General features: G+C 45.7%; 1 protein-coding gene across 2 annotated transcripts in view; it reads left to right on the forward strand.

The window, feature by feature from the left end:
• The window catches only part of FBXO28 (F-box protein 28), a 30290-nt gene that overhangs the window by 10081 nt on the left and 5260 nt on the right, over positions 1 to 14949 (forward strand). Inside the window, exons 2-5 of one of the 2 annotated variants that reach the window (XM_043568662.1) lie at positions 1761 to 1870; positions 5242 to 5380; positions 13113 to 13308; positions 14089 to 14588. In XM_043568662.1, the coding sequence (XP_043424597.1) occupies positions 1761 to 1870; positions 5242 to 5380; positions 13113 to 13308; positions 14089 to 14171 (528 nt within the window). In that variant the 3' untranslated portion in view covers positions 14172 to 14588. Of the gene's footprint in view, positions 1 to 1760; positions 1871 to 5241; positions 5381 to 13112; positions 13309 to 14088; positions 14589 to 14949 lie in introns of those variants that run through there. The other variant, XM_043568661.1, reaches the window with a different exon arrangement.

The following is a 14949-nucleotide window of genomic DNA, read 5'->3' on the forward strand; positions in this document are numbered from 1 at the left end:
TACTGTCATTTTCTTTAATAGACATTGAAGGTATGTTGACAGTTGGTTTATTTTAGTTAGAAACAGATCCCTCCAGGGCAGCTGGGTGGCTCAGTGGGTCAAGCGTTAGACTTCAGCTCAGGTCATGATCTTGTGGTTTGTGAGTTCGAGCCCCACATCAGGTGAGCATGAGCCCTGCTTCTCTCTTCCTTCTCTCTATGCCCTTCGCTCACTTGTGCCCTCTTTCTACCAAAAAGGAAGGGGGGGGGGGTAGAATCCCACCATATTTTAAAATACCATTTATTAAGAATTACTCAGTACTTAAAATTTGCTGTTCTTGTTTTCAAATTGAAAAGCAGTGTTTTTTAACACCTTTCATCTGGCGCGTTGTGAATTAGGAAGCCCATAGTATTTAGTACTAGAGCAGTAAAGCCTTCATTGTCCAGGTTGCCAGAATTTGTGTGTCTGTGTTCTCAGGGGAAAACAGACACCAAGGATTTCATCAGCATTTCCGTTTCAACAAGGGAAACGTTTGTGCAAGCGTTTGTGCTTGGGCACCACGAGAGATGGGAAGAAGCACATGACAAGCCCACCTGCTTGACTTGGCCTTGGTACAGATTTACCTGTGTCGTGCACTCTCAGTGTCCACACTATGCAGTGAGAGCTGGTGTTCAAGTTGATGGCCGAGTCACTGCCAAATTCTCAGGGATCAAAGAAGAAATGGATTTTGCGTAGCAGGTTTTGTTAGGATAACAAAGGTGCCGGGATGTCGCAGAAATCTAGCATCTATGGAACAAAGTTTTCAAATTAGTACTAAGTTCAACAAAATTTACTTAATGTAATCTTTACATAGTACTTTAGAGTTTACCAAGTGATTTTAGCGTCTGTTGTTTCATTTAATCCTAATGATCTCCCTGGGAGTTAGATGCTGCCCACCTTTTACACACGGTAGCTGACTTGCTCAAGAATGTGTAGAAGTCAGGCTCCACTTTAGATGTTCTGACTGTGGTTTTGTGCTTTTACTCTATAAAAAGCACAGTATTCCTCAAAGATTCAAAATATTCAGGATTCTGCTACATATGTTAAAATATGTCATGGAGACTATGGTAGTCTAGCAGAGACTAACTCTCTGTAGTTAACCTTGACTGGTAGAAATAAATAAGAATTCTCATTCTGATTATAGGTGATATAAACTTTATGAGAGGTTGAATACACATTTTTAGCTAAAGGAGAATTTTCTTTTTTCAAACTTGGAAAAACCTTTTGAGAGGCGCCTGGGTGGCTCGGTCAGTTCAGTATCCAGCCTCGGCTCAAGTCATGATCTCACATCTTGTGGGTTCGAGCCCCGCGTCGGGCTCTGTGCTGACAGCTCGGAGCCTGGAGCCTGCTCCCGATTCTGTGTCTCCCTCTCTCTCTACCCCTTGCCCCGCTTGCGCGCTCTCTCAAAAACTTAAAAAAAAAAAAAAAGTTTAAAAACCTTTTGAATACGTTGATCTTCATGACTATAGTTCTGACCATAGTGGTGGGGATACATTCAGAACATTCAACAAATAGCTAAAGGTGAAATATCCCTTGTCTACACTAATATTAATTTCTTAACGTAATGTTGCAAGAGTTAGAAACTATGAGGCATTCGCCCGTATATACTGATTCAAAGATTCAGACGGCAAACGAGGGGGCAGCATCAGCACAGAGCACTTGCAGCTGACAGGAGTCTAGGTTAATTGTTATTTATTTGGTTTTTACTTTTTAAAATTCTTTCTCCTTCTTCCTTCCTGTAGGTTTGTAAAAGAATGGACTTGGTCTGCCAGAGAATGTTGAATCAGGGATTTCTAAAAGTGGAGAGATACCACAATCTATGTCAGAAACAAGTTAAAGCACAACTTCCAAGGTACGCTGTGGCTAGTGACGGCAGTAACTTACAAGTGGGGGTTTTTGTTCGTTTCTTGGTTGTTTATGTTTTTGGAATTTATGTCATCTCTACACCCAACATGGGGCTCAAACGCATGATCCTGTGATCAGGAGTCACAGCTAGGCACTCCTGTTTATTTGGGGTTTTGTTTTTTAATCTGGGTAAGTTGACGTGTTACACGGTTTCCAGATTTTTGTAGGGAAGGGTACCCAGATCACAGTAAGTGATTTTGACCCTCGTTTGTCCACCATTTCTGTTCAACATTTTATTGGGGGTTGTAGCCAGGGCCGTTAGGCCAGAAGATGAAATAAGAGGCGTCCAGGTTGGAAGGGAAGAATTGATACTCTCTTTTCATAGGTGACGTGATCTGACACGTATGTGATCGCGTACATAAGGAGTCCACTAATGGTTAGAGCTAATAAACACGTTCAGCTGGGCCACAAGATGTGAGATCGATACACAAAAAGGAGTTGTGTAATTGTACGTACTAGCAATAGATGATCCAAAAACCAAAGTAACACCGTTCCAGGGTGCAGGGATGGACAGAGTGGATGAACAGGAGTGGGGGATACAGGCTTCTGGTTACGGAATGAGTAAGTCATGGGGATGAAAAGCACAGCACAGGGACTCTAGTCAAGGGTACTGTCACGGCGCTGTGTGGTGCCAGACGGCAGCTCCAATTGCCGCGAGCGTGGCATAAGACGTTGAATCACCACACTGTGCGCCTGAAGCGAATGTAGCACTGTGTGTCAGCTAGACTCAGAAAGGGGGGTGGCTCCCGGCGGGCTCAGTTGGTAGAACATGTGACTCTTGGTCTTGGGGTTGAGTTCCAGCCCCACATCGGGCGAGAGCTCACTTTAAAGAAAGGACCAATCCCAGGGGCACCTGGGTGACTCAGTCGGTTAAGCATCCAGCTCTGGCTCACGTCATGATCTCGCGGTTTGTGGGTTTGAGCCCCCCGTTGGGCTCTGTGCTGACAGCTCGGAGCCTGGGTCCTGCTTCGGATTCTGGGTCTCCCTCTCTCTTTCTCTGCCCCTCCCCCTCTCGTGCTCTGTCTCTGTCTCTCTCAAATATATTTAAAAAAAGGCAGTTCCATTTACAGTACCATCAAAAAGGATAAGATGTATGTAATGACTATAACAAAAGACGACTTGTCCCCTGAAAACCAGAAGACATTGGTAAAGGGGATTTGAAGAGACTTGAAAGAGACATTTCACGGTCACAGATGGGAAGACTTCATACTGTGAAGACAGCAGTTCTCCCCAAGCTGGTCTGCACATTCACTGCAAGTCCCGTCAAAATCCAAGTTGTCTTGTTTTGCAGAAAATGACCGGTTCGTTTGCAATTCTTACTCCGAATAACCAAAGCAATCTTGAAAAGGAGGAACAAAGTTGGTAGAGTGCTACCTCTTCCCAGTATCAAAACTGACTGCAAAGCCACAGTAATCGAACCAGTGTGTTGCCGACACAAAGACAGACATATGGACCAACGGAGCAGAACTGAGAGTATGGAAAATAGATCCTGATACGTTTACTCCGTTGATTTTCAACAAGGACGCAAGACCACTCAGTGGGGAAAGCGATGTTTTCCACAGATGACGCTGGGACACTTGGGTGTCTGTGCGCCAAGGAATGAACTTGGACCCCTTCCCCACACCGTCTACGAAAATGAAGTCCAAATAGATTACAGATCTAAGTGTGAGCGTCAGGGCTGGACGATAAACCCTTAGATGGAAACAGAGTCCTGACCTCCATAAACTTAGATTAGGCAGTGGTTTCTTTGCTAGGACACCAAAAGCACAAGTAACAGAAGAAAAAAGTCTGGACTTCATCAAAATTTTAAACTGTGCTGCAAAGGACAACATCAAAAAGTGAAAAAAACACCGACACAAGGGGAGAAAATATTTGCAGCTCATACATCTGATGAGGGACTTGTGTCCAGATTGTGCGAGGAACTCTTAGAGCTCAACAAGAAACATAATTGAGTTAATCCACTGACAAATAACCCAATTTAAATGTGGGCAAAGGGCTTTAGTAGGTATTTCTCCGGAGACGATAAACTGAAGGCCAGCACACACGTACGGGGGCTCAGCATCATCGGTCAGCAGGGCATTGCCCAGCGGAGTGCTGACATACCACTGAACACCCACTGGGACGGCTGAAACAAAAAAGACAAAACGTCTTGGGAAGGATGTGGACAAACCGGAACCTTCACAGATCGCTGGTGAGATCGTACACTGGTTCTGCCACTTGCGAAAACACTTCGTTCCTCAAAAGGTTAAACATAGAATTACCATGGGACCCAGCGATTTCACTCCTAGGTATATAGTTAAAAGAAATGGAAGCATAGCCACACAAAAAAATTGGGACAGGAGCATTCAGTGCAGCATCATTCATAGTAGTCAGGAAGTGGAAACAACCCAAAAGTCATCAGCCGATGACCGGATAATCAAAGTGGTGGCGTGTCTATATGATAGAATATTAGTCGGCCACAGAAAGGAACGAAGCCCGGGTACACGCTACAACACGGCTGAGCCGGGGGAAGCGTGCTGCGTGAAGGAAGACGCACACAAGATGCTGCAGGCGCTACCACTCCAGATATCTGAAGTGCCCAGAATAGGCGGATCCAGAGAGACAGAAAGGAGACCAGCGGTTGCCAAGGGCTGGGGAGTAGGAGTGACTGATGACAGTTATGGGCCCTCTTTCTGTGGTGTGAGAATGTCGAGAAGTTAAATCGTGCTAATGGGGGCACAGCTCTGTGAATATATTAAAAGGCATTAAATTATACACATTAAAAGCGAATTTTACGTGTGAATTACTTCCCAGTGAAACTTTAAAAATTTGAGCTGATTTTATGGGTAAAAACATACAGTTCACTTGTCTCTGTGTCCCTTTGTAATTCTTTCCTTTACCTGATTTTTCTGATTCAAATGGCCATTCGGCTCGATATAGCCAAAACACAAAGAAACTAACATTTTTTTTCAAGTATTTCACCAGTGCGTACTAGTCTTCGGCAGGGATTTCTGGATATAGCGATTCATTGATCGTTAGTTACAGTTAAATGGTGACCCGACTGTAGAGATCTGAAGTAACATGTAAATGTTCAGACTATTTCAGTAAGGCTTTTTTTTTTTTTTTTTTTTTAACATGAGTGAGAGAATCCTAAGCAGGCTCCACACTCAGTGCAGAGCCGAGCACAGGGCTCAGTCCCACAACCCTGGGATCAGGACCTGAACCGAAATCAAGAGTCTGATGCTCAACCGACCGAGCCCCCCAGGCGCCCCAAGGCATTTTCATTGCTTAACATTTTGGTCCACAGTACTTCGTTCATGATGCTTTCCTTTATTACAGGAGGGAGTCAGAAAGAAGAAACCACTCGTTAGCTCGCCACGCAGACATTCTTGCCGCCGTGGAAACAAGGCTCTCGCTGTTAAATATGACTTTCATGAAGTATGTGGATTCCAATCTCTGTTGCTTCATCCCAGGAAAGGTAAACTAGGATTGCTTACGTAGGACAGCTGGTCGCTCTGCTTAAGCTGAAATTACTAGAAAGTGATTGTTGAAGCGTCCGAGTTGTTCCTGCCTCTCTGGACTGAGTTTCTGTGAATGGATTTGTTTAGCTTCAGTACCGAAACTGATATAAATACGTCCCGTATGTGATCTTCATGTTCAAGGTTCACGTTAGGAAGCGAACAGCAGAAGCCCTGCTGTGCTCTCGAAGCTTGTTAGAAAGTTTATACGGCACCCCAGTTAATACACCGTTTCCGTAAATATGAAGGAAAAAAAGAGTTCATGCTGAAGAACACATCTGTGAGCTTTGTACTCCTTGTTAAGAACGGCAGCGAACAAGATAGGTGTCTTCCCCGCCTTCAACTGTTATAGTTTGGGGGGAGGGGGAGGGACAGGCTAGTGTGGTCGTGTTTGAGAAGTGTTTCCTGAAGACAACTCAGAAACTTCCAGGTTTGGTAAGAATAGATGGTCACTGGATAGCGGCACACACAGGGCTGAGGAAGAGAGTTGTTTAACAGGTGTAAGTCTCCTCTGGCATATTTACTGTCCCCAAGGTAGCTGAGACTCCAGCCCTCCATGTGCCACTCCCGCTGCGGACAAGTACTGCGGCGTATATAACTCCGGCACGGCCTCTTGCTGCCGGAGTGGAGAGTAAATTCAGGCACGGTCTGTGTCTGTCGTGTGTGGAAGACGTGGAGAGTGAATGATAGTAGCAAAAGATGCCCTTACTGTGGTTGGAACCTAGTAAAATTTAAAAAAAAAAAAATTTTTTCTGTCATTTCCATGGATCATGAACACTGGTAATATTTTCTATATACTTTTCTTCAGTTTCAATTTTCTGTGAGTTTATGGGAGGGATTCCCTTTCTTATTTTATTTGAAATAGTCTTTTTTTTAATGTTTATTTATTTTGAGAGAGAGACTGAGTAAGTGGGAGGGCGGGGGGGGAGCAGAGAGAGAGAATCCCAGGCAGGTTCCACGCCACCTGCACAGAGCCTGACGTGGGGCTCAATCTCACGAACCATGAGATGACCTGAGCCAAACTCGAGAGTCGGATGCTTCACCGACTGAACCATCCAGGCACCCCTGGAATATTCTTCAGTATATCTCACTTCCCACGTACTAGCTACAGATTCTTTTGTGGGGTACTTAACTGTAGAAGGTGACCAGTCGGAAACATCAGATTCTGATTCTTACGCCAGATTTTGTCCAGGTCTGCTTTATCGGCCTTAACACTGAAGTGTTCTGGGAAGTCCATTGAACTAGCATAGGTTGTCCCCTACAGTCTCCTGGGTTTTTTTTGCATGTCTCAATGTTAAGAATATGGATATTTAAGAAACATCTTACGGTTTTCATAACCTCAAAACCGATTCAGCCAATCGTCACCGAGCAGAGTGGAGTAGTTTGTGCTAAGTGCACGTGGCCTGCAGAGCCGAAGCTGGTCGGTGTCTGGCCTTTACCGATGTCTCCGGTCTTGGGTCCGAGTGACCAGGGTCACAGAATTGGAACGCTGGTCTTCGCTGTCTGAATGAATAAGGTCAGATCCAGATGAGTCCTGCTGGGTTTTGCAAGTTTTTGTTGACTTTTCGCTCCGTTTCTATAGCAGAACAGCAGCCGAGGCAGCCACGGCCGAGAAAGTGTGCGGTTTTCAGGTGCAGTAGGCCCTGGGCGCCTTTCTGCGCCCCCCGCGGGAGAGCAGGTGCGAAGGAGCCCGGTGCCCGGCTTCCCCTGGGTACAGCTGTCCACCCGGCCCTGTCCCCAGCCGTTGCCCTTCCTCTTACATTCGCGAACCACTTGGGACTCGCAGAGTGCTCGTCTGTGCCCGGACTCGTGTTCCGGTGGGAAGAGAACCACGGCCTGGCGAGCGTGCAGGGAGTGTGCAGGGTTTGACCAAAGCTACACTCGAGCCTTCTGATGTCCCGGTTGTGTTCTTTACCATTTTCTCCCATTTTTTCTTAGTAGTGCCCGTGCCCTCACAGAAACTCCCCGTGACTGCTACTCCTCCTGTAAACCTGACAGACAACCCCACCAGAAAACACAAGCGAGTTTTGTTCTTATTATCGCGCTTAACTCATCTCGGGCTATTTTGTTTCTTAAAAGTGCCGTCTTGGGGCGCCTGGGTGACTGTCGGTTCCGCGTCCGACTCTGGACTTCGGCTCAGGTCATGATCTCACAGTTTGTGGGTTCGACCCCCCCGCTTGGGATTCTCTCCCTCTCCGCCCTTTCCCCACTTGCACTTTCTCTCTCAAAAATTAAAAATGAAAAAAAAAGTTCAGGAGTTTTCATACTTTATAAGGGAACTCATTTCTCTGGTTTGTATAGAACATATGCACTTCGTTAGAATTCAGGTCTATAGGAAGCAGTTCATTCGGAAATTACTCTCTCATGAGCTACTTAAGTGAATCTGGGTCATATCAACATTGCAGTTTAAATGAGAACACTTGATTTATACCAGAGTTTTGGGATTTTACACTAACGGCTGGAAAAAAAGCTTTGTTAAAATTATTCTCGAAAGAGCAGATTTACTCTTTACATCAAATGGTAGGTCCAGGATGGCAGACTGAATACATGTTTACCTCTGACCCGTCCCAAAGCTTGCTCAGATAGCGAAGGAGCTAATTTTAAAGAGGAGGAAAAGACGGAGACCCGTGAGAGCGAGGTCAGGAGAGCAGAGCACCAGAAGTCTGGGAGCTGGGAAGTACACGAACCAGTGGCAGCAGGCCTGGCAGAGCGGAGGAGTTTAAACCCTAGCTGGGCAGTGGGGAGCCGGGAGGCAGCGCTGTCTGCACAGCCAGCCTCTGGAAAGCTCCAGGCACCGGCGACAGTGGGGCTGACACGGGAGGCTGGGTTGCGAGTCTCTATTTAGAAATGATTTAGGGGCTGCTGGGGGCCTCAGTCGGTTAAGTGTCTGACTCTTGATCTCGGCTCAGGTCACGAGCTCAAATTAAGCCCCAGTCGGTCTCTGAGCTGACAGCGTGGAACCAGCTTGGGATTCTCTCTCCCTCTCTGCCCCTCCCCCGCTCGCACACTCTTGCTCTCTCTTTCTAAAAAATATCAGATAAAAATAAAAATGATTTCAGCCTACAGGTCCCTTCTCCAACTCCTCACAGCTAGGTCACTGCCTTTCTACTGAGCGAAAAACCAGGTCTGACGGAAGGGGGTTAAGATGGCGTCTCTGGACGGGGACGATACTGGTAACGGCGTTAGGAGAAGATCTCTAAAGAGTTCAGAGCAGTTGGGAGTTTGCCACTGTCCTCCCTGGGGAGAGATCCGCAAAGTTTTCCTGTAAAAGGCCAGGCGGTACGTGTTTCTGGCTTTGCAGGCCACGTGGTCTGTCACAGCTCCTCCTGTCTGGGGAACAGCCGTGTACGACACTCGGGGAGGACACGTGTGTGCTTGTGTTCCCGTGAGACCTCTGCGGGTCCACCAGGGCCGCAGCTGCCGACCCCAACCGCTCTGTTGGTCCTCCGTTCATCTTCTCTCAGAACTGAGAGCTTGCAGATACCGGGCTTACCCCCGCGTACGGTTTTCAAGCCTTCTGACCTGGAAGTCCCACTTCTTACAGTAAGTTCGTGGTCCGTGTTGGCAGTTCACACATGCTGAGGCACACAAGTGAGCAGAGGCCAGCTAACCGTTCTGGGACATGGAAGGAGAAAGACAGGGACACGTCCCTGTTCTTAAGCATTACTAGGGGCCCCGGAAACACTTCTGCTGAAACATGCTGGTTCCCCAAAGTCAGGATTTTCAGTGTAAGTGATGATGCGAGGTCACGAGTCTAGATTTCCCCCGAACAAACTTCAAATCTACGTATTAGGTTTTGTGGGTTTGTTTTTAGTGTTTTGGCCGGAGAGGCGGCGGGGGACTGGTGGGGTAGCATTTTTTAATCTCTTCTCATTTTGGTAACTTCTTGTCTCGATGCAGTTTCACGTTCACACAGAAATTGCAGGAATCGCACACTGAGCTCCTGTGTGTCTCTTTTCCACATCCAGCAATTGTTTACTGTTTGTCCGTCCCGTTTGTTTCACTCTCTCTCTGAATCTGGCTTTTTTTTCTGAAAATAGTGGAGATACTGTGATCCTTTATTCTGAAATATTTCCATGTATTTCCTGAGAAAGCACATCTCTCTTACTGAGCAGCACAGTCATCAAAATCAGGAAATGTAACCTTGATAAGGTAACACTTCCCCGACAGCCCACATTCAGATTTCATCCCTGATCCAGCGATAACCCTCCCTGCTGCTTTTTCTCCATCCAGAACCCAGCCTGGGGTCATGCGCAGACTTTACCTCCTTAATGTCCCCCCTGGGATAGTAGTGTCCGCCCCCCCCCCCCCCATGGGAGTAGTCCCCTGTGCTGCTTCTGTGTTGTCTCGATCTTCACCTTTTTTAAGAACACGGGTCCCTTGTTTTGAGAAATAGCCTTTAATTTGAGTTTATCGAATGTTCCAGAATGTTGTTTTTTTGTTTCTTTTATAATTGATTTTAACATGAAGACACTCTTAAAAATCAGTGTTATTTAGGAGCATTTCTTCCCTTTACTGTACGTGTCCCAAAATAAATATAAACAGTCCCCGAGCCTTTACATTGAAAAAAGAAGAGGGGGTGCCTGGTGGGCTCAGTCGGTTAAGGTCTGACTCTTGATTTTGGCTCAGGTCACGATCTCCCGGTTCGTGAGTTCAAGCCCTGTGTCAGGCTTTACGCTGTCAGTGCGGAGCCTATTTGGGATTCTGTGTCTCCCTCTCTCTCTGCCCCTCCCCTGCTCATGCTCTCTCAAAATAAATAAACTTTAGGGGCGCCTGGGTGGCGTAGTCGGTTGAGCGTCCGACTTCAGCCAGGTCACGATCTCGCGGCCCGTGAGTTCGAGCCCCGCGTCAGGCTCTGGGCTGATGGCTCGGAGCCTGGAGCCTGTTTCCATTTCTGTGTCTCCCTCTCTCTCTGCCCCTCGCCCGTTCATGCTCTGTCTCTCTCTCTCCCAAAAAATAAATAAACGTTGAATAAATAAATAAATAAATAAATAAATAAATAAATAAACTTTAAAAAAGAAAGAAAGAAAAAAAGAAGAATCAGTCTGTTCTCACGTTGACTTTTGTGGCCACCCCACCCGCTGTCCTCGCTGACCAAGGGGTTCCTATGAGCCGTCTGTGTGCTCCAGTCTTAAATGGGAACAGAGAGGAAAGAATCACCAAACTGATACAAAACACAATAAAACAGGGAAAACACCTTTGAGAAAACCATACAAGAATATAAAACTTAAAAAAGAAATTGTGACTAATATTTTTTTTTTTTTAATTTTTTTTTTCAACGTTTATTTATTTTTGGGACAGAGAGAGACAGAGCATGAACGGGGGAGGGGCAGAGAGAGAGGGAGACACAGAATTGGAAACAGGCTCCAGGCTCTGAGCCATCAGCCCAGAGCCCGACGCGGGGCTCAAACTCACGGACCACGAGATCGTGACCTGGCTGAAGTCGGACGCTTAACCGACTGCACCACCCAGGCGCCCCGACTAATATTTTTTTTTAATGTTTATTTTTGAGAGAGAGGGACAGAGCACAAGTGAGGAATGGGCAGAGAGAGAGAGGGAGACACAGAATCCGAAGCAGGCTCCAGGCTCTGAGCTGCCACCACAGAGCCTGATGCGGGGCTCAAACCCACGACCTGAGCCAAAGTCGGACGCTTAACCGACTGAGCCCCCCCAGGTGCCTCTGAAACTGACTAGTATTCTAAGAGAAATTTTAAAAGGATACAGTCAAACACATGCCACATACAAATCTTCAGAAAATTTTAAATGCACTTCAGATTTTAAACTATGAACAAAAATGTTTGATTAAAGGGGTAGAAGGGAAAAAGATCTCAAGTACAAAAAGATGGAAAGTGAGAAAAAATTGAGGACACAGGAGGTTCAGTTTTCTGATAGGAACTTTGCTGAACAGTGTAGAAATTCTCCCTCACTCACAAGAGTCTGAAGACTTAAATCGTGTCCATAATATGTCATTTACTGCTGTGCCAGTGGAAACACGAGCGTGACCGGATTCTCCCAAAACCAGTATTACGCTATATGTTAACTAGAATTTAAATAAAAATTTGAAAACAAATGAAATGAAGCAAACATGAGCACGACACGGTGAGCTGCGTGTTCTAAAAATACGGTGGTCCCTCACCATATCTGGTATGTATCCTACTTTTAAAATATTTTCATTATTTTTATCATCTCACGCTCAGGTAGGACTCGGCATGTGGCACGTTTGAAAGCTGTAGAAACAGCCAGTAAGAGTTTAAGCGACCGGGGGCGCCTGGCTGGCTCGGTCAGTGGAGCACATGACTCTTAACTTCAGGGTCGTGAATTTGAGCCCCACGTTGGGTGTAGAGATTACTGGAAAAAGAAAAAGAAGATTGAAGGAATGATCTGCTGAGAAGTAGAAAATCAAAAGTTACTAAAATAAGAGAGTTTAAGTGACCAACCTGTGGCCTGTGATCTCTCCAGGAGACCTCAAGACTCATTCCGCCATTACGTTCTTGCTGCTAAAGTAATTAAACCCAATTAGAAAGTGAAATATTGTGAACATTGGGTAAATACCGTGTTTTCTTAATAAGTGCCATTGCAGCCACTGGTGACCGAATGGGAGAAGCGTCGTGGGGCCGGCGTGCCATGGTCATTCCTCCTTCATCTTGTCCTTTGCATATAATTTTTGGAAAGAGAATGTTCTTAATTTTACTGAAAACATGAATTATCCCACTCGACTAAAATAATCTGTATGTAGTAAAAGTTAGAAATGTTGCCTTTTTTAATTATCTTTATTCACTTATTTTTTTTTAATTTTTTAATATTTATTTTTGAGAGGGAACGAGTGGGGGAGGGGCAGGGAGAAAGAAAGAGAATCCGAAGCAGGCTCCACACTGTCAGCACAGAGCCTGATGTAGGGCTCGAACTCACTTGTGAGATCGTGACCTGAGCCGAAGTCAGATGCTTAACCGACTGAGCCCCTCAGGCACCCCCAGAGTTTACTTTCCCTAATGGAAGACTTGAGCAAATGGAAAGAGATAGCTCGTGTTCACAATATATTTAAAAGCCCGCATACACTAAAGAGAATATGGTACGAATGAGTTGACAGGTGTGATTTATCAGTTCGTTCTAGGGATGAAAGCTGAGGGTGGAAATGCAGGTTCAGCTACGTTCCAGTAAGAGAACTGGGAGCCAGGGTGGTCGGAACGGTTTCTCCTCCGTGTCTGCCAGGCCTGTGTGTCCCCCACTGGCAATTCCCCGCGAAGGGAGGAGTCTCTTGCTACCCTTTGGGATCGCGGGAAAGTGGGGTCTGGGGACACCTCATTCCGGTCCACAGCCGGTCTACAGAAACAGAACCCGGAGGATCGAGCCCCTGCCGACAGCGAGAGAGGAAAGGACTATGGGAGGCACTGGGGCCGGGGTGGGGGGTGGTCTGGGGCCGGAGCGAAGCGGCTCGTGCCCCACCCATGTGTCGCCCGGTTTCACTGCGGTCTCCTTCAGAACAGGAGCTGTATTTTATTCATGCTCCCTCGGCCCCAGCGCCTGATACAGAGGATCTGTAGAAACGTGCGATTGAAATGCGGGGAGTGTTAGAGCCGGCCCGGCCCTCTGGTCTCTGTGGGGACCGGAGGAGGGGCTGGCCCTTCTCTCCTTACTGGGCCATTGCCTTTTAAAAGCAAACTTGAAAGTGCTAACGAGAACTCTTTACTTTAGGTGATCGACGAGATTTACCGTGTGTTGAGATACGTCAATTCTACCAGAGCCCCTCAGCGAGCTCACGAAGTACTTCAAGAGTTAAGGGATATTTCCTCCATGGCGATGGAGTACTTCGATGAAAAGATCGTCCCAATTCTAAAGAGGAAATTACCAGGATCAGACGTCTCTGGAAGACTCATGGGCTCTCCTCCAGGTATCCTTGTTTATTATATGTTCCGTTTAAAGTAACACGCGGAGTTTTGTAACTCACTTTTTCCCCCCATCTAATCATATATCTTGACCTTTTCTGTGTGTAAATGTGTATCTGTAACATGATCATTAATGATAGATTGATTAGAGACCGTAACTTGCATAACTGATCCACTACCGTTAAGCACATTTGTCTCTAGTTTTTCGGTATTTAAACTACACTTTGAAGAACGGTCTCGTGGCTAAATCTTTGTACATATCCATAGCTACTGACTCACAATACATTTGTTAGAATTTCTGGGTGAAGAGCTATAGATATAGGGAGTTTTTTGTTTTTTTGTTTGTTTCTGACTAGTTAATATCCATTATGCTAAAACAATTAAACATACGAGGGAAAAAAACCCAAATTCTTCATCATGGAATATTCAGGTAATTATTTCAGTCCCCGGGCTGTCTGGCTGCTACTTTAAAAGACAAGGTGCATAAAGGTATTTTAAACACTGTCACTTCTTCTGTGGTAGCTATTTGGCAAAAGTACATCATAGCCTAGAGATTTGTGCCTTTATCTACTGAAAGACCAAATTGTTCAGAATATCTTCAACCCTTGCAAATACTTTAAATCAAGAAAACACTTTCAGTAAGACATTTTGTTTTGTTTGGATTAGTTAGCTCCCTGGAGTACTCAGTGGGGTAATCGAGTGGCTGTCTGTAATTTAATAATAAAGCCTACAGCATCTCAGCGTTAATACGTCAGTTATTTATCAAGTACCTGTTATGCGCACAGCACTGTACTGTGTCCTGTGGAGACTAAAAGGAAGTGTAATACGTGGTGTCTGCTCTCGAGGATCTTACTATGTCCCCAGGTAAGATATATGCAGACTCAAAATGAAATTATCGCCGGCAAGAGAGATATTTTAAAGAAGTGTCCGTTGAAATGCCAAACAATTAGGACAGACAGAATCTTAAGGAAGATAGAGTCATTGTTGACTGGTCTGATTGAGAGTTCACAAGAGGTAAGGATTGATCGAAGCCTCGATGTGGTTCGTGGAAATCAGATAAAGGTAAGCAGAGAGAGGAGGAGGAGGGATGTGTCAGTCGAGGAAAATATCCTGCTTATGTGTGTGTGCAGGAGAAAGAGAGATGAATGCAGGGTATGAACAGATCCACCATTCTTGTAGAAAACAAGAGGTAACATTTTTTTAAAGGTAGATTAGAATAGTGGGTTTGTTTTTTTTTTTTAAGTTTATTTGTTTATTTTGAGAGAGAGGGACAGAGAGTGTGAGCGGGGATGGGGCCAAGAGAGAGGGAGAAAGAGACAGAAGGAGGGGCAGAGAGAGGGGAGAGAATCCTAGGCAGGCTCCTGTCAGTGTAGAACCCTACCTATGCTGGGCTCAAACTACTGAACTGAGATCATGACCTGAGCAGAAACCAAGAGTCACATGGTTAACAACTGAGCCATCCTGGTGCCCCTAGGATAGTGCTTTTTATGCCGATGTTACATTCTATTCCTAAAACAGAGTGATTCCAGATCCTTCCTGCATGTCAGAAATTCTTCATGATCATCACGTGTGATGTAGCCCCCCTTTTTTAATGGCATCTCTGTTTGGCTGAAGTTGAAGCTTTTACATCTAAGTGCACAGAGGAC

This window comes from Prionailurus bengalensis, chromosome E4 (genome assembly GCF_016509475.1).
Source record: "Prionailurus bengalensis isolate Pbe53 chromosome E4, Fcat_Pben_1.1_paternal_pri, whole genome shotgun sequence".
NCBI lineage: Eukaryota > Metazoa > Chordata > Mammalia > Carnivora > Felidae > Prionailurus > Prionailurus bengalensis.